The 25,858-nt window shown below is 37.4% G+C and overlaps 1 protein-coding gene across 1 annotated transcript in view; it reads right to left on the bottom strand.

The window, feature by feature from the left end:
- LOC115926499 (fibropellin-1-like) overlaps nt 1–25,858 on the bottom strand; it is a 44,098-nt gene that overhangs the window by 2,588 nt on the left and 15,652 nt on the right. Inside the window, exons 3-27 of the mRNA XM_030991262.1 lie at nt 25,292–25,405; nt 24,459–24,581; nt 23,636–23,755; nt 20,159–20,272; nt 19,258–19,371; nt 15,780–15,991; nt 15,133–15,240; nt 14,520–14,699; nt 13,786–13,933; nt 12,939–13,124; nt 12,302–12,507; nt 11,458–11,632; nt 10,608–10,826; nt 9,591–9,710; nt 8,866–8,979; nt 8,169–8,377; nt 7,524–7,628; nt 6,766–6,927; nt 4,258–4,411; nt 3,456–3,635; nt 2,721–2,923; nt 1,913–2,093; nt 1,307–1,528; nt 589–702; nt 29–142 (exon numbers count right to left, since the gene is read on the bottom strand). Of these exons, the coding sequence (XP_030847122.1) occupies nt 29–142; nt 589–702; nt 1,307–1,528; nt 1,913–2,093; nt 2,721–2,923; nt 3,456–3,635; nt 4,258–4,411; nt 6,766–6,927; nt 7,524–7,628; nt 8,169–8,377; nt 8,866–8,979; nt 9,591–9,710; nt 10,608–10,826; nt 11,458–11,632; nt 12,302–12,507; nt 12,939–13,124; nt 13,786–13,933; nt 14,520–14,699; nt 15,133–15,240; nt 15,780–15,991; nt 19,258–19,371; nt 20,159–20,272; nt 23,636–23,755; nt 24,459–24,581; nt 25,292–25,405 (3,897 nt within the window). The remainder of the gene's footprint in view (nt 1–28; nt 143–588; nt 703–1,306; nt 1,529–1,912; nt 2,094–2,720; nt 2,924–3,455; nt 3,636–4,257; nt 4,412–6,765; nt 6,928–7,523; nt 7,629–8,168; nt 8,378–8,865; nt 8,980–9,590; nt 9,711–10,607; nt 10,827–11,457; nt 11,633–12,301; nt 12,508–12,938; nt 13,125–13,785; nt 13,934–14,519; nt 14,700–15,132; nt 15,241–15,779; nt 15,992–19,257; nt 19,372–20,158; nt 20,273–23,635; nt 23,756–24,458; nt 24,582–25,291; nt 25,406–25,858) is intronic.

Below are 25,858 nucleotides of genomic sequence, written 5' to 3'. Positions count from 1 at the left end.
AAAATGTATTCCTCTTGTATGAACTCACCTATCTCACACCTATCTCCGGCGTAGTTAGTTGGGCATGAGCATCTGAAATATCCTACAAAGTCAAAACATTCACCTCCATTTAAGCAGGGGTCGCTGCCGCACTCATCAATGGCTGTCAGGAAAGAAGTGAAAACAAAGAGAAAAAAAAATCCCAAGTAAAAGGTCAGTCATATGAACCATATTCCAGTAACTCTTCCACTGCTAACAAGTTTTCAAACAGGCATCACAAATCAAATATGAGATTCATTTTTTGTTTCAATCATTGAACCCTTTTCCTTTAGTTATCTGAACCTATAGTAAAAATTCATCTGTATCATTGATGCAAATTTTAGAGTTAACCAATCTCGTGCTTAGATTAACAGTTTAGCTCTTAATTAAATCCTGAACCTGTTTTGTAGCTTTGGACAGCTTAAACTGCCACTGCCACAGCAAGGGTCAATTAAATAATAAGGCCATTGAACTACTACAAAGGAAACGTGAGGGTACAGTCAATTTCATTGACTGTAAACATTGGATTACTTGCAGAACTCATGAGTGGTTAATTATGGGATGACTTACCTATTTCACAGTTTTCTCCCGCCCATCCTAGGGTACAGTTACATTCATAGGCAGCTAGTTTATCAATACAGACTCCATCGTGGTCACAGGGGGCGTCTGCACATTCATTGATGTCTGAAAACAGAAAAGGAAGATTTATAATGTTTTCATGAGGGTTTAGAGGTTCTTCTTATAAATGCATCGGGGCAATCAAAATTTGGCCTTTCCATGCACTGGATGCTGTGAAATAAGGTGTCATAACATTTACAAAGATAGAGTAATACTGATGAAGTCCTGCTGAAAAAAAAAAGCACTGCACTGCACAGATATGGGTGCATGGGACTAAACATATATAGGACAACAAAGTTGATTTAAAGTTATCAACCATTTTCAAGTGAGATTTTACCAAAATCTGCAAGCATTTTACTCCGATGAGCAATTCTTTTCATGTGACTTTAATACGCTATACTATGCTATCATTCTACAATGGATGTAAATCTTCACCGGAACTCAATCTTCTATTAAAGCCCCACTGCACTACTTATAGCTTCTAGCGCTCATTATATAGCAAACAATGACTGATTAGTGCCTGTTAGTCCCCCATGATCCCCTTTTTCTTATGTTAATTGAGAGCTGATTTCAATAACCACCTGTCAGTGACCTTGCTGGGCACTCTAATCCCCCTGGCCAAACTAGTGCAGACAGGCTTTAAAAGAGTAAAAAGAGGATATGCTAATACCTGTTCCACAAACTTCATCTGTCCAACCTGGTGCGCATATGCAGGTGAACATGTCCATACCATCCCGGCAGGTTGCACCATTCTGACAGGGTTTGGAGTAACAATCGTCCTGCTGACCACAGAGTTGACCGATCCAGCCTGGTGTACAGTCACAGGTGTAGCCATTCACTTCATCAATGCATGTTCCATTCGCACATGGGCTGCTGGCACATTCATCAATATCTGGAAATATCAGAACGATGCAGAGAAACCTGCTCTAAAGTTTGCCTTTTATGATTCATTAGTCACTTTGACTAAATAAGGACAAATTTTCCTGTTGGCATTATTTTCTATGATAATGATGTATTAAGATACCAGTGCAATGGTTGTATGATACTTGCTCTAGCAACAATTGTAACGTCTCAATACTACACCAGTCGAGTCTGTAACTTCGACCTCAAAACCAACACTAGTCGTACCCCTACCCTTAAACCTAACCAAGAACCCAATTTCAACCCTAACCCTATATTTTTGATAAAATGAAACGTGGAGCAAGTGGCGCAGGAGCACATGTTGGGTCACCTTGTGCAGCACATAGTAAAAGTGACATAACAGAAAACAACATACCTAAACAGGTGAATCCATAGCCGACAGTGTCATAGCCAGCATTGCATATGCAGCGTGTCTCTCCATTCACCACTCCGCACGATGCGTTAGGATCGCAGGATACTTGAGTGCAGTTGATACTACCGCCTGCGTTGCACTCACAGTATTCTGTGCAGTCTGGAGTCAGAAGAATACTGCCAACCTGATTTAATACAGGAAACATAGAAATAGAGTGGAAAGAGAAAAAGAGAGTAAGTCAGCAAACAGGGAATTGACTCAATTTCTCAAAAATTTGGGTTGCAGTGGTACATGTTCATCAGATAGCAGTATTTGATTCCATTCTTAAAATTTGACATGAGAAATTGCATTTTGAAATTGGGTATAAAACCTAGACTGTAAAAGTATAAATGTGCTTCTCTTGTCATATTTTATGGAGTTATTTAAAACTTTGGAGCCAGTTTCACTTCCAATTCAATATATATTTTCAGTGAATGTCAACCTGAATAATTTCATCTTGGGCTCGGTACTCTACAAGTTAGAGACAATGTCACTTATCACAAAAAGCCAATGGTGCAAACCATTCTTAAATGTCACGGTGTAAATATAAAGAATGTAAAGAATGAAACGCCAATAACACCAAAAAACAACCTATACTATCTTAATACACATAAGTTGCATCACATCGTTAGTAAAATAAAATAAAAACCTTGTGATTTGATTTTAGTGGTGATATCCTCAAATACATAGCAATTAAAACTGTAAATGAACTAGAGGTAGCTAAAGAAAAAGAAATACACAACATGATTAAAATATTCCAAGATTAACTTACCGTGAGATAGAATCCATCTGTAACACATCCGCACTGGTTCTCCGGTACACACTGCAGATCTTCCAAGACGAATCCCTCATCACATGCACACCCCTCAACACAGAGGTCGTGACAGGTGTGATCAGGGTCTTGGTAATCCCAGCAGGTGAGTGGACAGGCCGAGACGCAGCTACCGTAGGTGCTGTTTGATGGACAGGTCAGGGCTGGACAAGGAGAGCAAGAAAGGATAGAGACAAAGATTAGACATGGATTAAATCAAATGGAAATGGATGATAGTTAGATGACATCTCATCTTTTTACTTAAGGCTTGTTAATTGCCACGGTAAACTACCCTCAAAAACATTATGCTTTTTCTGTACGTGTAAATAAAGGGCAACTGCACACAACAAAAGTCCTGCACGTATTCACTGAACTCTGTTTTATAACATACAGATATGTAAAACGTACTACACTATACGTCATCATGTTAAAAAATGCTTTACTTTTACAGTGTCATATTATATTGAGGCTTTACTCCTCAGGTACAATCTTTATTCTCTGTAAATCATACATGGAAATTTGCTTACTGAATCATTTGCTCAAAATACTAATGCAAAGGAAAATTTTGACAAGGATGAAATTGTCAGCACCTAATACCTAATATCTCAAAAGTAACTCTGATAAAACTATCATGGGTGTTAAAGCATTGATTCCAGAGAGAAGTATCTTTTCAACAATTAAAGTCTGGATTCTTACGACAGAGTGTTTCATTCCTCCAAGAAGGGACATCGACATAGAAGTATCTGCATGCTTGGGTGTAAGATGCCATAGCGTTACAGAGTGCAGTATCGTCGTCATCAGGGGATGCACAGACATCATAGACACAGTCTCTGAAGTATGGGGTGGGATCCAATACAGCAAAGCACTCTGTAAGTCCTGAAAGAATTCACCAGATAGGGTACAAAAAAGGGATGGAAGTAAGACAACTGACAAAGAAAACAGTGTTTTAACTTGAGAAACTATACATGTCTCAACTTTATAACACAAAACAAAACGTATCTTCATAAATTGAGACATAACCTACATGTATGTCTTCACCACATGACAACAGCATGAAAATCCATCCTACATTGACTTGTACTTACAGCAATGAAGACAAATTAAAAGTTATCTCAAACTGTATTGAAGATTAAAATCAGTAAAACAGGAATATTGCCATAAGATAGCAAACCTGGATGAGTATTGGTTCTTTCTTGTTTATAGCATTTTATCAAACTATGTGAATAATAGATTTTGCAAATAAAATGTTTACAATCCCATTTACGATTAAGCGCAACAAACAATGCCACATCTGTATCGTTTGTTTTTCACAAAACATTATTTTTCTTGTTTTAGTTGATAATTTTACAAAATATCATTAGCACCGTTGGGTATCGAAAGTATAAATATAGCAAAATGCATCCATACTTCATCTTTAGAGTGCCAAAAGGGCATTACTGGTAATTCAATGCTAAATTCTATTTATTTACACCATTTTTTATTTGTTTCATTCTCTTACCTGCAGCACTTTGAATGATATCACACTTGCTCTGGGCTCCAAGAACCACAGACTCTGTAGCACTCAAGCAAGGATTGGTTTCATCTCCTTGAGGTACACAATCTGGATCATTGTAAGCTTCCCAGCTGTTACCAAAGGCTGCCTCATTGGACACCTATAGTGGAAAATATATAGAGTGAAACAGGCATTATAGGCAAAATCACCCTAGAGAAGATTAACAACGCAGTAAGATCAGTGTCAGGAGTAAACCAGTGGAGGAGCTCAATGGCTGTGGTAGACAAAGAAAAAGGCAAGCACACCTTCATAAGCTTCGACATAGTTGACTTCTACCCGTCTATATCGGAAAGTTTGCTTAAGAAATCATTGGACTTTGCCAAGGAATACACACACGTCAGCAGACGAGATATCGAGGTCATTATGCACTCGAGGAAATCTCTGCTGTTTGACAAAGGCAATCCATGGAGGAAGAAGGATAGCAACGGCCTCTTCGATGTCACTATGGGCACTTTTGACGGAGCTGAGATATGTGAGTTGGTCGGCTTATACATCCTAAGTATCCTATCGAAGGACTATGGCAAAGATGGAATCGGGCTATACAGAGACGATGGACTAGCAGTCTTCAAGAGCATCTCCGGAAGCAGAGCCGATCGGATTAGGAAAAGCATAACGAGAACATTCCAAAAGCTTGGCCTAAACATCACAATCGTTTGCAACCTAAAAATCACCAACTTCCTCGACATCACCTTCAACCTGAGTGATGGCAAGTACTACCCTTACAGGAAGCCGAATGACTGCCCAATGTACATCCACAAGCTATCCAACCATCCACCATCCATCACCAAGAACCTCCCAGCATCGATAAGCCGCCGCATAGCAGACATCTCATGCGATGAAGAGACTTTTAACGAAGCTTCCCCTACCTACAACGATGCCCTAAAAGCCAGTGAATTTGCTGAAACCCTCAGCTTCACGAAGGAGCGCCCGACAAGGAGAAAGCAAAACCGGAAACGAAAAATCATCTGGTTCGACCCTCCATTCAGCAAAAACGTCGCAACCAACATCGGCAGATCATTCCTGAGGCTTGTCGATAAGCACTTCCCAAAGAAATCAAAATTCAACAAGATATTCAACAGAAACACGCTCAAAGTCAGCTACCACTGCATGCCGAATGTCGCCAGCATCATCAAGGTGCACAACAAGCAGATTTCATCCACGGACGACCAAACCAAGCCGAAAACATGCAACTGCCGAAAAAAGAATGTGTGCCCCCTACAAGGAAACTGCAAGGCCTGCAGTATCATCTACAGTGCCAAAGTCTCCTGCCCAGAAAGCCCTAAGCAATATATTGGACTCATCGAGCCGCCGTTCAAGCTGAGGTACAGCAACCATCTACAGTCCTTCCGACATGTGAAGCACAAAAACAGCACAGAACTCTCCAAACACATTTGGCAACTCAAACACCAAAGCACCCCATTCACCATCAAGTGGTCGATCTCCAGCAAGGCCCAGGCGTACTCCAGCGAAACGAAGAAATGTAACCTGTGCCTAACTGAGAAGCTTGCCATCATCAACACTGAGAAACAGACACTCCTGAACAAAAGACGAGAACTCATCTCCAAATGCCGCCATGAAAACAAATTCTACATCTGCAACTTCAAAAGAGACTATACTTAAATAAATACTTAAATATTTATGTACTAGCACCTTGGTGGAGACTATTTTGCGATACCGCCTCCCATGTTTAAAATTCCATCGCAGTACCTGAGCAATTACAATAGCCCCTTCACCCATGAGTAAATCTTATTGTTTTGTATTGTATAAGTCTTATTTTGAACGTATTTGTACCCTGGTAGAGTAATCATGTACTTTTAAGAATGCTACCAGTTGCCTGATGATCACTCGCAAGGCATGAAACTCGAAGTTGCAACCATGTTCCATTAGTCTGCCTTATTCAATATATATATATATATATATACATATAATAAAAAATATCTGAGACTATGGAACACTTAACAAGGAGCTTCTTAGATAATCCCTAATGCTGCCTCATTGGAAACCAAGGGTTACACTTTTTTCAGAAAAACAGCAATATTGCAAGACAACTTCAAGTGTATACTATTGAAATGTAAAGATATTACAATAGAGTCTCCATAATGAGAACATACTATCATGAAGCAATACATCATGATATTGAAATCACATATAAAATCTGAGTGAAATATATGAGAAGCCCCTGTAAATAATTGATCGATAAAACAGGGGCAGTAGAACAAGGATAATTACTTGATTCCACTCTTATTAAATAGAAAAGGGCATTCCTTTGAGTATCCTCATAATGGGATTCAGCATTTGCAATACAGCTCCTACATAAAATAATACAAAAATTCATAAGGAGAGCAAGAAAGTAAACTGTAATCTGAAATAATATCAATTCAAATTTTTGGTTTTCTTTCTGGCTTTTTAGGTGCACATAATGTGTGGCAACTATGGAAGCATCCATTTACTTACCGAATTTCCTGTTGGTGTAAGAAACTCATCCTCTTGGGTACCGATTCCATTGTAGTTTCCACATAGACCACAGGTATTGTTCTTGAAGGCAGATGTCACTTTGACCTCCACTCTGCTATCACCATCCCATCGCACATAGAGGCCAACATCTGATACTACTTGCTGTAACGTGATATTGAACAACATTTGTTTTAATGGTTCTATGACACATGCTCCTGAGACAATTGCTCCATGGCCGATTTCTCACGCAAACCGAATTTCAAACTTCAACCTTGGACCCCAAATTATTACTAATTCTAAGCCTAACGCTGAATCTAACATAAATCCAAATCAGAACCTTTATCCTAACCCTGTATTTTTGATGAAATGAAGTCAACAGCTATTGTGTGTCCTAGGGGGAACTCTCTCAGGTCATCGACTCAATATTGTTATCAAGTGAAAATAGGCATCCTATATAGGAAATGATATTATCACTTGCAGATTATAAACTTAATTTTTTTTAACCATTCTTCAAATGTCACTATACAGCTGCAACTGATAATATGATATCTCAATAATCAATACTTTCCATATACACTGTTCTTAAAAAATCGAATCACTCACTAACATATCTGAAAAAAGTTGGACGAAAATATCGCATAGGGGGGAGAGCACAAATAATGCACAAGACTCAACATAAAGAAAGCGAGAGAGAGAGAGAGATCAAACTTTGAAGTTGAATATTAGGGTATAGATAATTCCACTGATGGTTGACTTACCACATAGATGCCACTAACAGAAACCCTGATGCCAGGTCTTTCGGATGGGAGATTGACAACGACACCATCCACGTTTACACCAAGGCTGGGACCTAAGAGTATCTCCTGCAAAACAATTAACATTTAGAGTAAAAGTACGGCTAGTAATAAAAATAATGTCCCGTAAACTTCATGCAGTAATCACTTTATCAACAAGCTGGGGACATGTCAATATCCATCCAAGAGCAATGTTCACAAATCTTTCTCCACAGTCAAATCATGGTGGAGAAACAGTCTAGAGGTTTTGCATGATAATAATACAGGATTCACTTATATATTTTTTTCTCATCTTTAGAAGTAGGTCATGCACTTTATTTTAATAAAAATTCCAATGCAGTGAAGCAATTTGAACAGTGTTTTGGAAAGGGCGCTATGCCACATACTTGGTGGTATCGGCTTGGATTGCACTAGGAATAGGAAGAAATAATGTACATGTATGTAACTAAAGACATTCCTAGATTTGCTTGTCAAGTGTATATGTATATCTTGATGTATAATTGTGCAAGAAACTACTCGAAATTAATATTTATACAAACTAATTAACATACAACCAATGAAGGATCATAATGCAAAGACACACAACAACAACATGACATGAGTACACACCGTTTGATTCAGGATGATTGTAACATCATATGTATATGACACTGCAGCTGTTTGAGACCTCTTCATATTTGAGACGATCACTTTGAAGAGTGGGTCAGGAGAGGAGCAATCCTGGGTGAATATGTAGGAACAACTGCCCTGGAAGTTATGCCTGAGGTCATCGAATGTCTTGTAGTGAGGATCCCCAGATGTGTAGCAGATGCCATACTCTTCAAATACAAATAAAAGAGAGTGGGTGAATTTTCATTACATCATAAAGACCTGGATTCTGAATGTAAGATCATAAAGTTGTAATTGACTTTTCGTTTATCGATTTATGAGTTGCTTTCACATGCTCTGTCCCTATGAAAGGATGTTAAATGTAGTTTGCATACATATAAGAATTAAATGTACTCCCTAATGGAGTGGAAGAACATGCTGCATTTCTCAAGTAGAAAAGGGTGAAACCCACTGCAGAGATGCATCTGCACAGCTCAATTAACTGAACAATTTAAAAAGTCAGCTAATATTTCTCCAAATAGAAAATAACATAAAGCAAACGACTAAGTCTACATTGTTACTGCACTGGTACTATTTGACAATTTTGCAAAATTAATTTTTAAAAACACAAATGTCTGTGAGAATGTTGTAATTATAGAAAGCACCGGGAAGCAACCTTTACAATGAGTCCAATAGTTTGCTGTTTGATACCACTTACCTATTTCACAGTTCCTGCCCATGAAGGATCCACCACAGGTGCAGGTGTATGTCTCAATCAGATTGGTACATGTTCCTCCATTCAGACATGGTACATCCCTACAAGGATTCACCTCTGTGAGTGCAAAGATGAGACAGGTTATCTGCATTAAAATCATTCGAGAGTTGAAAAATCAACCATTTCAAAGCTAAGACTGAGCAAGAAATATCATTTCAGATGAAAAGTGATAATTAAAATTTGATTAAAAAGTTACTGTTTATTTGATGTTGATCACATGTATGTTGAAACGATTGCTTTGAGACAAGCAAAATATTTATCAAACCAATATAGGTTAAACACATGCCCAATCAGATGACATTTAACTTTTGGTTCTTGCATAAGTATTAATTCGTCTATATGTAAAACATACATTGCTCACTTTACATTTAGTAAAACAAATTAGGTAGCATTGTTCTTAGCCTTTACACCACCTCATATGTACCTACAATGATAATTATATCAAATACATGTTTGTAAGACAAGGTTTCATTCACAGGGTATTTCTTCACTGCTAATGTTAATAAAAACATCACTCTATGTTACCTAACTTCGTAAGGTACCTTTACTCCCCAAAAAAAAGTATTTTTGCTGTTGAAATCACTTCATACTAGTTGGGATACTATAACATTGATTTTACATTTAGAGCGTTAGCATATGTTGAATAATTATGGGTACATTAAACTGACCTTCTTCACAATTGGAGCCTTGGAAGCCATACACACAAGAGCAGCTGTATTGCAGACCGAAGCTGGTACAAGTTGCTCCATTCTGACAGGGGTTCGGGTCCATTTGGCAGGGATAATTATCTTCAAGAGAAAGTCAGTACATAATACAACTTAGAATACTACCTGTATGGATGTATTGCTTAAACAGCAGTGTTGGCAATATGTTTAAAAATTCTAATGATCACCGTTTTTGTACAAACAATTAATTTTCTTGAATACCACGTAATTAGTACTTTTATACGGGCAGCAAAGTCTATATCAGCATTTTTCTGATGGAATTTCAACCTAATGATCATTGTTATTATTGGGTTCAACTAGAAATGCATGGTGTGAAGATATTGATTTTCCTTTTGCTTTGCAATTTTTGAATGACATGATAGAAATTTGAAAGAAAAGAAATATAATTGTATTTTGAACTTTAGATAACCTATAGGAGAATTGTTAGGGAGCTTCTTTTTTGGGCAGATTGTAAGAGGATTTTATTTGAACATTTTCATTTCATTTCATTTTTTCAACAATAACAGCTAATGAAATTTACAAAGCTTTTCATCTTACAAAGTCATTCCAATTAAAATATCAACAAACAAGAATTATACATAATATGGTACGTGCAAACACTGAAACAGATGAAATGGATGGCTCAAGACCGAAGAACTTGGAGAGGCATTTGATATAAAATTTTGACTGGGTCACTAAACCCGTCATAAACTGACAGATCACTATTGATGATGGTACATGCAATGCAGTAAAGGCATGAAATTGAGACTAAGAAGACAATTGCTTGCTGTATTGGAGAGGAAACCTATGAAAGCATTGATGTTTTTTATAGTAAGCAAACATTAATCACGCTTGTAAAAAATAAAATAATGTGTATTTTGAAGTTAAATGATTGGAATACAGCCCAAAATTTAATCACATTACACATTTTTAATGTGTTGTTCACTCTGCTTTCGAAAGCAGATTCTTACGCCTACTTACTTATTTCACAGAATGTTCCATTGAATGGAAAAGGGCATTGACACTCAAGTGAAGTAGCGTTGATTTCCATGCAAAAGCCTCCATTTTCACAGGGGTTCTCCATGCAGGCTGCATCACAGTTGTACCCAGACCAGCCAGGGTCACAATTGCAGGCATAGAAGTTGAGGTCATTCACACATGCTCCATTGATGCATGGGCTGCTGGCACATTCACTGACATCTGTGAAAGGTGTAATGACATATGTGAATGGAATGCTTGGGTGGTTATAGCTCTTCATTACTTCTGTACATTCATCCTTAATTTATAGAATGTAGTGCCTATGAATGTAGTTTCCTAATAAGACTCTATACAATGAGCTTCCTATACATACATGTACATCACATGAACATTCTGGTACATATTTTCAACAAAATGATGATTAGATCATTGAACATATCATCTGATCTCTTAGGCTGTGAATTTTGTGAATATTTTTCTAGACAATAGTTCTGAAAAGTCAAAAAAGTACCTTGTCTCAAGATATATTTCTACAACCAATTTCTTACCTTGACCAATACATGTCCTAATACTTCTACCTTACAAACACAATAAAAACATGACGTGAAATGATACCAATCTGAAAGTTGAATACCAATTTATTAAAACACTGTTCATTTCCAGTTTGAAATAACTATGGTGATTACATTATAGCTAACACAAACTAACATATACCTAACAATAAACACTATTTTCAAGTGTAGGCTTTACGAGCACTTGTGCCTCTTAAATGCTGTCATATATACAGCTGCAGCTCAGTTTCACACATTCTATTTCCATTAAATTGATTGCTCTATTCCGATAAATTTTCTACCTGCACAGGTGATTCCATCCCCAGTGTAACCAGCTGAGCAGTGGCAGCCGTGTTCTCCATTCTCTATCCTACATGTAGCAAACTCACTGCAGGTCTGTGCAGAGATGTCAACCACATTGTTACCGCTGCAAATACGCTTGGAGAAGCAACCAGGGGTGTAGACACTGTCTCCAATCTGTATGTAGGATATAACCATTAGGGTATGTAAAATTACATATCAGTCCTTGTTGTAGTCTATTTAAAGGATAAACAGGGCGTTGTGGCATGCGCCTGTAATCCAGCTAACAATGGAAGTTACAAAATGATTCAGCCGAGGACGCAGGTTCTAAGTGAGTCATGTCTTTTGGATGATGACGTTAAAGGTTGGTACACAGATGTAAATATTCATATCTGATTGATACACGTCTGTGAAAACCCAATTACACACACACACACGCTTGCCTCAATATGTGGAGACATAACATAAGTTTTAAAATTAAACAAATCAGTTCCAAAAGGTAGCTATTAAATATAAACAGAACCAAGTATGCAACAAATAACAATTGCAATAATGTCCACCGATACATGGATACCTACTGATGTGTCCAAGCAAGAAGTTGGAACATGTAGTCTGATATTGCATCTCTACTAAACATTTAAAAAATGGGCTGACATGTTCTATACAATCACAAAACAGAAAATGAGCAAGGCTTATCATAAACAGACAGTATTCAGGAAAGACCTTATCGCGCATTTATATATGCTTTTATTTTGCATTAAAGCAAGTACAAGCCCATGAATGTCATGCTCTGTGTACAGAATTAGATAACTCGCAAATCCACATTTCACAGCCATTCTTTCTTACCGAGTAGTAGATACCGTCCACATAACATCCGCATGAGCCCATGTCCACACAGTCAAAGCCATCAAACACCAGGCCATCTGGACACTGACAACCCTCCACACATGGCCTGTCACACATGGGGGAAACCCCTTGTATGACATCATAGCAAGAAGATGGACAGGCATCAGTACACCAGCCGTATGCTTGGCCAGCTGGGCATGAAACGGCTGCAATGTTTAAAAATATCATGTATTTAAAAATTGAACAGTATATTAATTGAGAAAACACCCATTGCAACTAAAATAGTGTAAATATTAATACAAGTAAATCAATTCAAAATAAGCATATATGGAAATTCCTTCTTGTAAATTATGTAGGTAAACTTGTCTCTATAACATTTCAAATTAGTGCGATGTACAGATAGCAACAACAAAATCCAATTTTAGATCATATACCACACCCACTTGCATTTTGAAATAAACATGTAGAAGTCTTTGATGGCCATTATTTCCATTCCATATTTGGACAAAAAAGTACAGGTTGTCCAAATGTTTACAAGATATAGAAACAAACCTGCAAAGCAATGGTGAACATGGAAGATTGAGTAGTGTATCACTTCATTGTCTTTGATGAAGATCATATATAGGACTATACTCACGGCAAAAGGAGTCATTTCTCCAGTCCTCTATAACGGCTTCCCTGTCCAAACACGCCTGTGCGTACAGCTCGATGAGATGACATGTGGTTTCATTGAGTTGACTAGCCGGCACAATACAACCATCAAAGACACAAGCATCATAGAATGGGGCAGGGCCAAGGGTGTCAAAGCATCTCTCAAAGGGCCCTGTGTTTAATGGAAAAGGAAGCAGCAACATAATAATAATAATAATATAATATAATATAATATAAAAATAATGATAATAATATAATTAATAATAATATGATAAAGAAAATAACATAATATAATATAATAACAATAATAATAATACAATTATTATAAAGCGCATAATACCTTTGTCAACGTCTCTACATAGGTTTAGTAGGGACAGGTAGCATTGTTCGCTTGCACATGTGTATTGACAACAATTACAATACTGCAAATAAAATGTTCAAATCTACAACACAAAATTGTAGTTGTTAATTAAAATTGAATAAGTTTTGAATGCCCTTAGTATCCTATTTTCTTCATCTTTACGCAGAATACATTAGACTTTACTAATTTCACAAATGTTAATTCAACAAATGGTAGGTGTAATAAACTACCATGACAAATTTAATTTTCAACTGGCACTTTATGAACTCTATATTTTAAAAAAATGTTATTTAAGATCGATTAGAGTGACTAGATTGTGTTTTAAAGAGCATCTTGTCTTCATTTGAGATGAAAAAGTGGAGTTTATTTTATGTTAAATGTGTTGACTTTTTATATCCACTCATTCCTAAATATATTTCTGAACAAAATATAATGTACAGAAACATTGTTAGTATAACATTATTATCATTACCTGCAGCATCTCTTATAATTTGGCAGGCGAGCGAAGCCTGATTATATGCATCAGATGTTTCATTGCAGAGATTGTCTCCAGGCACCAAAGGAATACAGGTTCCGGGATTTACTGTCCAACTGTTGCCAAATTCCTGAACATCCGTGGTCTATGAATGGAAGAAACATGTATAAAGTGTATAAGGTGCATTACTACTTGTCATTACCTTTAACAAGTTATTTCTGTCATCATTCAAGGAAACATGTTCATGAATCTGCAAAAGTTATTGCTGGAATTTAAATAAGAATGTACACAGAAAGTAATCTTCCATAGCAACAATATAGCTAAAAGTAACTCCTACAAAATATTGTTGACATGAATGCAAATAAGCAATAAACAAGGTGTATACGTTCTGATCCTTGCAGAACCAAACAAAATCTCAACAATGCCTCTCCATCTCTATATTAATTTTACACTATAGACAAGAAAACGCAGATCATCACATCATCAAAATAAACTATACATCTACAATTCTTGTAACACCAAATAAAAATGATGAATGTGTCAGCATTAAAGTCAATTTCTCAATTGAGATATTTCAAAGAAATATCAATTTTAGTAGATAATAATACACACAAAACCTTCACATCCTGAATATAATAACATACATTTCTTATTTACATATTAATACAAATATTGTTGCTGGTTTGCTGTTTGATGTCAACACCAAAAATGCTTAAGAAGTAAAATCTCACCAACTGGCCATCAGGCATGATGAACTCATCCATCAGGTTTCCATTGAAGTTACCACATAGACCACATGTCGCATTCTGGTACTGGGCAAAAGGTAATCTGACCTCAGCTGTTCTTTGACCGTCCCATTTGACAAACAGATAGACGTTCTGACCGTCCGACTGGACATCAGCCGATACTTCCTACGTAGGGATAAGATCATCAGTATAAAATTGATGAGTTTTAAAACTTCCTCCAATGACAGGCACATATATCTAGCATAACTTTGAGTGATTGTATTTTATACCTCAGTTTATCAAAGGCACATAGGGAAAACAAAGCATACAAAAAAGAAAAATAGATATTTTTCATTGCTTTCTTCAGAAGTCATTTTCCTACATCTATAATAAAATTAAAATTTATTATTAGAGAAAAGAAAAAGTCCACCATATCTCACCTCTATATTCCTGTAATTTGTGATATGATAAAATCTATTCCATATTGATGTTTTTTTCAGAAACAACCCTAATCACTATGTTTGAACCATTCTGAACATAATTAAACAAAGCTAAAGCAATAAACTGATAATTTTACTTCTGAATATAGAGAAAAATTGTCAGATTTTGTTTCTCTTACCACATAGAAACCACTATGGCTCACAGTCAGTCCTGATATTGGTTCTACTGGAAGGGTCACTCTCCTGCCATTGACAAAGACCTCTCTGCCTTGTTTGAGGGTGATTTCCTGTGTGAAAAAAAACAATCATGATTCCTTTTTTCTGAAATTGCATTCAAAAGAGGTACAGTATATACACATACAAGGTGCTGATCCAGTATCAAGAAAACTTGCAAATTATAGAGATGGTTTAAAGTTTACATCATTTGCTTTTTCTAAGGTAGCAGTTTAACAAAAGGTTTATAGAACAGTTCAAATTTTTATTTTTTACCAATTGAATACAATCTGATTTTGATAGATCAAACATTTACTACAGAGTTACATTAAAATTATATTTAATCATTTGCTTGTTTCAGGATTCAAACAATTAGAACCTTGACACATAATTCATGACATGTACATGATGCTGATCATTTCAAATTTCAAAGTAAAGCCATTGAATACAATTAAATATTGTAGACCCCAGCCCAATTTGTATCAGGCTTAGACTTGCAAGGGTTAAGACTAATACATAACTTCACAGGGGCTGTTAAAATGAATGTTAATCTAATTTCATGAACATATTTTTATGGACCTGGCATTGTAAATGCACTTTGGATTATGCTTACCACTTCAAATACTTGGACTGTTACTTCGTAGGTGTATGATCCATAGACATTCTCCTCCTTGCCTATGTTCCTGACATCAACTCTAAACGGCGAGTCCATCCCATCCCTGCACTCTTGGACCAAAGTATACTCACAATCACCCTGGAAGTCATGCCATACATCATCAAAGGTCAAATAGTGCGGATCCCCAGTCGCATAGCATATACTTGAGGCTAGGAACAGAAAAGAAGTGATAATTAAACCCACATACAAAATTGTGGTATACATGTAGCAGTAGATGTATTTGTGAGCAGTGATAGTTAAGACCTTTTGTACAATATTAAACAAATTTATATACGATTAATTACTTCTAGAGTTAGATGGGATGTCCCACTTTTCCTGCGTCCCAGTGCAACCCGTTCTTCCCCAGACATAGAATATCAACGTGAATTCAAATTATTGTCAAATAATTTCTTTATTTTTTGTATACATATTTGTATATACAGTACACGCCGAAAATCTCCGCAACACGATTACACGATTTATTTCTAGGATTACACGGTTTACACGATTCACCTGAATCGTGTAACTGTGTAATCGTGTAAATTTACACGATTGAAGAAAGTCGCTCTGAATCGTGTAATCGTGTAAATAGTTAAGTGCATTGGTCGGATGATTCGACCAGATGTAACAATCGTGTAACTGTGTAATCGTGTAAATTTACACGATTGAAGAATGTCGCTCTGAATCGTGTAATCGTGTAAATAGTTATTAGGGTTATAAGGGAATTGTTATAACGATGCGACAAGCTGCAACAATCGTTAAATCTTATCCTGCTTACACCAATTGCTTTATACACAACTTACCTTCAGTGTACATCAGTTAATTACTGTACTTTATATTCGTGTATAAACCTCAGCACTTTCCACTAACATGTATAGTATACTAATCCGTGAGATAAGGTAGGAAAACGTCAGAAACAGGAAGACATGGTAGATGAAATAGTAAAGGAAAAAAGATAGCTACGAGGAGAAGGGAACATATAAAAGCAAAATGAGGGTTGAAAGGCACGATAAAGATAAACAGAAAAAAAGAGAGAAAAAATTAGGGAAAACTAAAAAGTTGACCGGAAGAAAAGAAAGAGTGAAATAGAGTGATAAAAAAAGAAGGGCGAAACCTAGTAAAATTAACAGAAATGAGAAGGCTATGAAACGGAGAGGAAAAGAGACAAATTAATAAGGTAAGAGGGGAACATAATGAGGGAAAGAGAGGCGATAAAGATATGGGGGAATGGAAAGATATTGAAAGAAAGAGAGAGAGTGAGAGAGAGAGATAAAAAAAAGCTTTAGTTGAAAGAAAAGGGGCACCGATCAGATTTTAATAGGGGCATTTATCGGAGTTGATGGGGGCATTTATCAAAAGTGAAGAGGGGCACTTCTCGTACTTAAAGAGGGATACTTACTACAGATTAAAAGGACACTAATGAGAATGGAAAATGGACACTTATTGTAAAGGAAAATAGGAACTCGTCGAAGGAAAAGGGGTGTGTGTGTCAAAAGAAAAGGAGCACTTATCAGAGTTGAAAAGGGGAAGGGGCACTTTTACAAATTAATAGGGACACTTGTCAAAGTAAAATAGGTACTTTTCCTACATACAAAGGGGCACTTTGGGGGAACTTGAAAAAGTGGGGGGACACTGTGCCGCTAGCTAAACGTAACTCAAAGACAGTTGGCCATTCACTTATTCTATTCATTCGCGGCTTGCAACTGTTCCCTACACTCTGTAGCCAGTGGCTTACATACTTACGTACATGTAATACCTATTGTTCAGGGGGATCCTATGTTCAAGGGGAACCCCCTGAACAATAGGTATTATGTAAGGATCTCTGCCTGTAGCTAGGGCAACGGCCTTTGTCCCCGGCGAGGGTCAATGGCAGGCCACATTCAGAGTAAGCTTCTTTTGTATGTGACAGGAAGTGTGCCCTTAAGCCTTGACCGTAGCTCTTTATACATATAGCTGAATAATGCAATGTTGTAAAAGGTAATTTACGAAAATGAGGAACGCTAAAAAAGCAATAAGTGATCAAAGTCTAAGGCCCGAATTCACAAAGGAGGTTTGTCGACAAACCTTGGTTTTCGGGCGTCATATGACGCATTTTTACAAACCAGGTTTGTAAAATGGATAATGATTGAATAAAAAAAACAAAATTGCCCCCTTCCTTAGTCGTTCATCGCTTTTTTCTTTTTTCTCACCGAGGATTAAATCCGAGAGTGCTTTTCGGGAAGTGGACTGATTTTTTTAACTTTCAAACATTCTATAATAAAACTAGAGACAAGACACTGCAATTAAAAATATATACAAGAGAAAGAAAGCGTAATCTTCGCTATCCCCTCGTATCGTCCACGTTGTCCTCGTTCAACCAAGAAGTAACTTCTTGCCTTTACTGAACTAGACGTCCTTAACCTGGTCACCATCACCACTGAAAATAAATTGTAACACAATTCCAGCGAGCAATCGAATCGTGTAAATTTTGAATCGTGTAATCGTGTTGCGGAGATTTTCGGCGGGCAGATTACACGATTACACGATTCGACCTGAATTGAGGAATCGTGTAATTTTACACGATTACACGTTTACACGATTCAAATTTCGCTTCATTGGCAAAAAACGAATCGTGTAAAAATAAATGGTTACACGATTCCCGCGAGCAGTCGAATCGTGTAAATTTTTAATCGTGTATATCGTGTTGCGGAGATTTTCGGCGTGTACTGTATGCATATGTGTTTGTTTTCTACCTTAAACAAATACATATTCTAAGTGAATATAGTCAAGGTAAGGAAAAACAGATTGATAATTTATCTCAGAGCTATTAATTTCATTGTTGCTCTATACTATTCACAAAAAGTCAGTAAATATCTTTTATGACTTGACAAATCCTTCCACTTGGCATTGTAGAGGCAAACAGTTTTCATCAGTATAGGCTTAAAATTATTAATCTGCTGCTTAAAAGAACTAGGTGGATAATGCATTAAGCTAAGGAAGAATTTGGTAGTCAATGGAATAAAATTAAGGTTCTATATAATAATAATAGTCACATTTGCCCAGTGCTCAGTACGACATTTATAACAGCGTTTCATTGTAATTATTAATCTCCCAGTCATTGGATTCAATTGCTGATCTGCACATGATGGTGCACACACTCAACTCTCTGGGGAGTATTCCGACCAGGCGCCATTTTACAAGTGCGCACATGCCAATCCAACCACATTAACATTCCTATCCTATGAGCTACCCATTTATCACCTGGATGGAGAGTGGCAAATGCAGACTTATGTTTTGCCGAATGACATTAGTGCCGTGCTGGGACTCGAACCATGAACCATGTGATCCGCAGTCCGGTGACATATCCACCAGACCACAAATTCATCTTCCATTGAAAAAGACAGATTGTCAGTTCTGTAAATTATATTAGGAATGTATTGAATATCAAACAACTCACCATCTTGACAGTTTGCGCCCAGGAAGTGTGCTGGACAGGTGCATGTGTAGTAGTCGTAGTAGTTGTTACAGGTACCTCCATTTAGACAGGGAGTGTCAATACAGGCATTTTTTTCTAAAGAGAAAAATTTGAGAGAAAGGTTTGGCATTATGCTGATTTATATTATTATTTTATTGTGTCTTTATTATCGCCTTCTTCTTCTTATTATTATTACCGGTATGATTATTATTTTCCACTATTACTATCATTGTTGTCATTATCGACAGGTATTTGGTATCCCCTGTGCCGGGGGGGAGGGGACCACTATAACTCTTAAGTGGTCTCTCAACCCAGTATACCTGATTGGGATGTGCAGGTGAACCATTATACTGGAGTTTCCTACTGCTCTCGACTGGCTCTTACAAAGAACACAGTAATTTCGTTTGTTTACCAACACTCAACAGCAAAATAATATGTATCTATAATATGCTTTGACCAAATCCATGAGATAATTTGTAGTTTGAAAATTAACAGTAAAGATCAACACTTTTTTCCCCTTTTTTTTCATTTCTTAATTTAGAATAAGATAGTGTCACAAATGTTCAGAACCAAAGATTTCACTGGACAATGTGCCAGTTTTTGTTTAATTTGGAAAGACGCCTTTTAGGTTAGGTTTGTGTTAGGGTTTGAGGTTAGGTACAGCGTTTGGTCCAAGGCTGAAGCTGACAAAGCTGATTTGAGATGCAAATTGGCCATGGAGTAATTACTGCTGGAGTATTTGTTGTATAAACCCATGCTATATTAGAGTTGGAGAGTCATTTATATTGCTATAGTTGCTCGCAAACTCTTACAATGTGCATCCCCATTTGACAAAGCATTCTTGTATACATGTAAACACTGATTGATCATCACCATCATTTACCTATTTCACATTGAGTTCCAGTCCATTGTGTAGGGCATGTGCAGTTGAAACTATCTCGCAGGTTCATACAGGTAGCACCATTCTCACACGGAATACTCAAACACTCATTGAAATCTGTAAGTGATGCAAAACGATGAGTGATTACACATAGATCATCAATCCTGAATTTCAACTTCAACTTTGTTTGTATTGAAAGTAAAGGTCATCACCGAGTACTACGTACCTCATCTATAATGAGATTGTTGTTTAATTTTGTGTTTGGCACATGCAGGGAGCTGTATTTGCTTAGCTCCACAGTTCGACTTTTCATAACTGTGAATAGTTGCACAAATCATCAATATTTTATTTCGGTTCATGTTAATTACCTACGAGTTGAACATGTTGAATATTCCCTAAGTATCTCCATGTATGAAATTCATTACAACATTCAAAGGAGAAATTGTGACACAGCTTGGAAAGAAATTGTACTTTCCTTGTAATTTCTTTGGTTCATGTGTGTACATGGTCATTTAGGATAACCTTGTGCCCAGCCACAAGGTCATATCTGGGATCTCAATTAACTGAACACCTAAAGTTCCAAAGAAAGCATGACATTCTGGAGAAATGAAACGATACAGAAATTGGTTCCGATGTGTTTTCGATGTTGACTTACCGTACTTGATCAGACTGAATTTTTTTCATTTTTGCCTTTACAATCTACTCTTCAATGTTATTCAGGATATCAATTATTACACGGTATTACTAAATTTTCAATTGGCTCCCCTCTCTCCTTGGGCTACTCAATGCGTTCTAATTATCTTTTAAACCGCTGTTGATCATTCTGTACAGCGGTATACATTTTGTAAAAAATGGGCTGTATAATGAAATAGAGAAGCATTCATTAATTGCAAGTATATACTTGCATGCATAAGCAATTGTGAGCATTTAGTCTATGGAGGTGGAAAAGAAGAAGACAATGCGTTCAACAAAATGAGACGTTCTACTGCATAAGTTACAGAGTTAAGTATTTCCTTATTTCTTCATAAAATCACAAATGCCTTGCTCATACCACTATTTTCACACGTGTTTCGGCTACTCATAAATTCGTCCCTATTTTCACGAAGTGACGTTAGTGAATGAAAATCGCATACAATTTGCGTGCAGATTTTCCTCACTACCGTCACTTCGTGAAAGCAGGAACGAATTACTGTGTAATTTCCTTTGGCATTTCAGGATTTGGACCTAAATATCGTGAAGTAGTATGCCAAGAAGTGGATCTTCCCAGTCAGTGTCAGTAACATGAGCATACATGTACACACATTCACAGAACTACCCAAATAATGTTGGGCTTTGTTAATATCAGCTGTGGTTGACCTCTAGTAATATCAGATCCTCATTAAATTCGTGAAAGTAATTCACATTATGATGATGATGTTCATTGTTACAGTCGTTAACTTCATGCAGACGCGCCCGCCCGCCCGAAACACACCTTCAGTATGCACTTGTATTGTGCAATGATTTGCTGTGAAACCTGTGATAAAGTGTATATTATAATGTCTTTGTTCCTAGGAAAAAATGCTACCTAAATATTTTCTTTAAATTGACACGAAACAGGTATAAGAAAGAAATTGACTTTTAAACAATGATCACTATTCGAACAATTGTTGAAGGTTTAATAGATTTGGATTATTTTATAGTAGGTATCTCATGGTCACAGGTCCATAGTATGGTAACAGTTTTGAACTTGCGCCCAGTTATGGTGATGAAATTTTGAATTAGATTAAAGAAGATTTATTGATACTATGGTTTGACAATACACATGTATACGGTTACAACAGTGTGCATGCGCAGAAATGGGCGCCATTTTAATTTACGAGTAAGCAAACCAAATGACCTTGTAGCGGCTCTTACATTCGCCCTACTTTTACCGTACATTCATGTCATCAGTATTTTTCCATCACGGTACTTATTTATATTCATTATTCGGGCCACGTGTGTATTTCTTTCCAATCGCGCATCGTGGTTCCGCACTGTTCACCCCGCGTATTTTCAACTCCACGAGGTTGTTCTCCACTCCCGCCTACACCTCGGTCGAGTCAACAACTCCTGCTTACATCTCAGTTGAGTCAACACGTCTCTGCATGATTTCCTCTCCGGGCTTGATTCTACTGTGCCTATCACTTCTATCGGCACATCTTCACTTTCTCTGCCGTGTTCATCGGGCTGCAGTCTTCCAGTGGAACAATTAAATCAAGATCCGACATATATGGTGCTTGGTTATCCGCTGGGAGCTGCCAGTTTCTTCACCGGTAGTCTTTCACTCACATGAGCTCGACTCACCGCAGCTCATCTAAACATTCATCATCAAAGTTCGGCTCATCAATCGCGCGACTCACTGCTCAGCACCACTACCGGCTTTGATGTCTGCATTTTCTTCCTTGGCCTCCGACATCAAGTGACTCACTGCTTTCGTCATCGAGCATCACACATCTCTTCTCTTCTCTTCTATTCTCGCCCGAGAGCTCCATCTACATTCATCATCATCATCGGCGACGACATCGCGTTCTTCCAATTCTTCAACCACGTCAACGAAGTCGCGTTTCTGCCATCAGCCTCCGCACATCATCGCGTGAGCCCCTTCTTTCGTTTTCATCTCTCTTCATCTTCATTGGACTTTCGACTTCATTTCTACTATTGTCGTAAGCTCTATTTATGTACATCGCATTTATTCATGTTCATTATCATCATTGATCATTATGTAATCTCCGTGCAATATTCACATTTACCATTTAAGCATTTTCATTCCGATTCTTCGGCTTGTGCTTGGCTACACTTTGCAAGTGTACGGCCAGCCTCATCAGTACCCAATAAACTAACGAAAAGGGAATACTTTCTTTCATGTATTTTATTGTCAGTGCAACCTTGTTTCCTCGTAGCTAAATAAAAATAAGAGTTATGTTGTGTGACGAGTGAACACGCTTTCAAATATCCATTCACAATACCTCACACTCATATTCCTACAACCTCTAGTCTCTAGAGGTCACTGGTTTATGCGTAAATAAAGATTGCGCCTATGCACATTATGATGTGAGCACACAACGCAGCGCGCATGCAGTGATGTCATCATAATTTACATGGTGCAATTTACGCATAAACCACTGACCTCTAGGTCATTTGGTTTGTTTACTTGTAAAATGGCGCCCTTAACGGTAAACTGGTGTTATTCCAGGTGCAAGGCTTTAGTTTCATCAACTGCGCAGCAACAACAAATGATAATAAATACAATGCATTGTGCAATAATAATCTCTAACAATACACTGTCTCTCAATTGCTAATTTTCTCTCATCCATAAATATGCATACATTTAATTTCAACAATATATTTATATAACCATAATTATCATATGTCACATAACGCTAAAAAATAACGTATGGGACTGTACATGAGCATTCACACACTTAACGAATGGGGGTTTATAAACGATCGAAAACAATTCACCTTCTGTGCAGTTGAATCCAGTCCAGCCTGATGAACAATTGCACGAATATGCATTCTCGAGATTGTTACATTCTGCTCCATTCTGACAAGGGAATCCCAAGACGATGCATTCGTTGATATCTAGAAAGAAATAAAAACAAATGCAAGCAGACGATGCGTGTTTAAGTGCCACAGACCTCGAATACAGAGATAATGCACTCTGCATTGCTGGGTATACTTCCGTAGTATATATACTACGCAAGCTGCATCCATTCGTTGATTTTAATGTGTGAAGCTGAGAGCTCAAGAAGTTACAGTCCCCATTCATGATTATGATGTGGTCATTTTTGTCTTATCTTACTTGTTGAGGCTATGAGGTAGCTAAATTTCAATTCGCTTCAAGATTTGCTTTCACTTTAGAATATGAGTGAACTTCACTTTCTATCAGTATGGAATCCAACCTAGATTTGTTGTCAATAATTATTGTGTGTTCAGCTGTTAACATGTTTTAACAAAAAGTGAAGTGAATTGTATACTTTACAACTATTTTTATTGCGCTTTAATAACAAATTGATGAAATATTGCATGGAATACACACACGAATCCCTTATTATTTTCTTTCGTTTTCCGAGCATAAAACACTGTTGCCCATAAAGTTGGAACAGTTTTTTACCTCTTTTCATGTAATGATCGTGACAATATGGTTTGTTCTTGATGAATAAAGTTTACATCTTATATCGATCAAGAATAAACCATATTGTCACGATTATTTCATAAAAAGGGGTAAGGAATATTATTCCAACTTTATTGGCAATAGTATGATTAAATATTTTAGTGAGCGTACCTGTTTCGCAGTTATCACCTTCCCAACCAGGGTAACATTCACACGTGTAGAAAGCTTCCCCTCCTCCAAACTGATTAGTGCAAAGTCCGTTCACACATGGCTTGTTCCGACATGGACCGGTCTCTGTAAGATTATCAGGACATAACAGCTCAACGTTATTTTGTTATTTGTTATTGTAATGCCTTCCTCCTCCTCCTTCTCCTCCTCATTCTCCTCCTCCTTCTTCTCCTCCTCCTCCTTCTCCTCCTCCTCCTCCTCCTCCTCTTGCTCCTCCTCCTCCTCCTCTTGCTCCTCCTCATCCTCCCCCTCCTCCTCCTCCTCCTCCTCTAGCTCCTCCCCCTCCTTCTCCTCCTCCTCCTCCTCCTACTCATCATCATCATCCTCTTCTTCCGCTTCTTCCTCCTCCTCCTCCTCCTCCTCCTCCTCCTCCTGCACCTCCTCCCCTTCTTCTTTACATTATATTGACGTTACTGTATCTTTTCATTTTATATTTGGTCTGATACAAGCTCTAGTAGGGCAATTAATACAATCATCAGATATAATTTAAAAGTCTTAGGTGCATGTGGTTTGTAAGGTACAGTACAATTAGGGCTTGTTTGGATTTCTAGCCTTCTAACCTATTTGTATTATGTGTATGTTTTATTTAACTTAGCTAGTATGTAAATCATGAAAATCTATAATGTATGTTTCTTTGTAAAATTGTGATTGCTTTTTATATGCACCGCTATGCTGAAGAACAGCCATTGGCTGAAGTATACCATCGTGAAAAAAAACATCAAACAAACAAACAAAATTGCCCTAACTGTAATGAATCCCCCCCCCCCCCCTCTTACCATTTTGGCATGTCTCTCCGTCGAACCCTTGCGGACAGTCACAGAAGAATTGATTGAAGAGGTTAACACATGTCGCGTTATTCATACAAGGATTTGATAAGCACTCGTCGAGATCTGAAAGACAAAAAAAGAATGAATCAATTATTTATTCATCTGAAATCAGCTGCCCTTTAACTCGAATTTGAATTTCATGGATAAAACGGATAAAGAAAGTTAAGAGGTAATATGGATACTCCTACCCAGTGGTAAATAAAGGGGGTACAGAGGGCGAACTAACCCCGGGCGGCACTTGGAGGCAGGGGGACGCAAAAGAACGAAAGAGAAAGAGAAGAAAAAGGAAGGTAAATTACCGTTCCTATAAAAGGTTATATGCGCCCCATTTCAGGGTAAAAAGCAAAAGAAAAGTGTGCTTTAGAAGGGTTAAAAATTCGAAAATTTTCTACAGTTCATTCGCTCTGCTCTATCGCATATAACTCTCTAGGATCTGGTAGTTTCGCACCAAAAATGGTATATTTTGCATAACAAGCGTCTTTAAAGGGCTTCCCTTGTAAGGCTCTAAGCGTTGCT

Source organism: Strongylocentrotus purpuratus, unplaced genomic scaffold (genome assembly GCF_000002235.5).
Source record: "Strongylocentrotus purpuratus isolate Spur 01 unplaced genomic scaffold, Spur_5.0 spur5_scaffold_2, whole genome shotgun sequence".
Classification (NCBI taxonomy): Eukaryota; Metazoa; Echinodermata; class Echinoidea; order Camarodonta; family Strongylocentrotidae; genus Strongylocentrotus; species Strongylocentrotus purpuratus.
The sequence above is the reverse complement of the archived record's forward strand: the minus strand, read 5'-3'. Positions and strand labels throughout refer to the sequence as shown.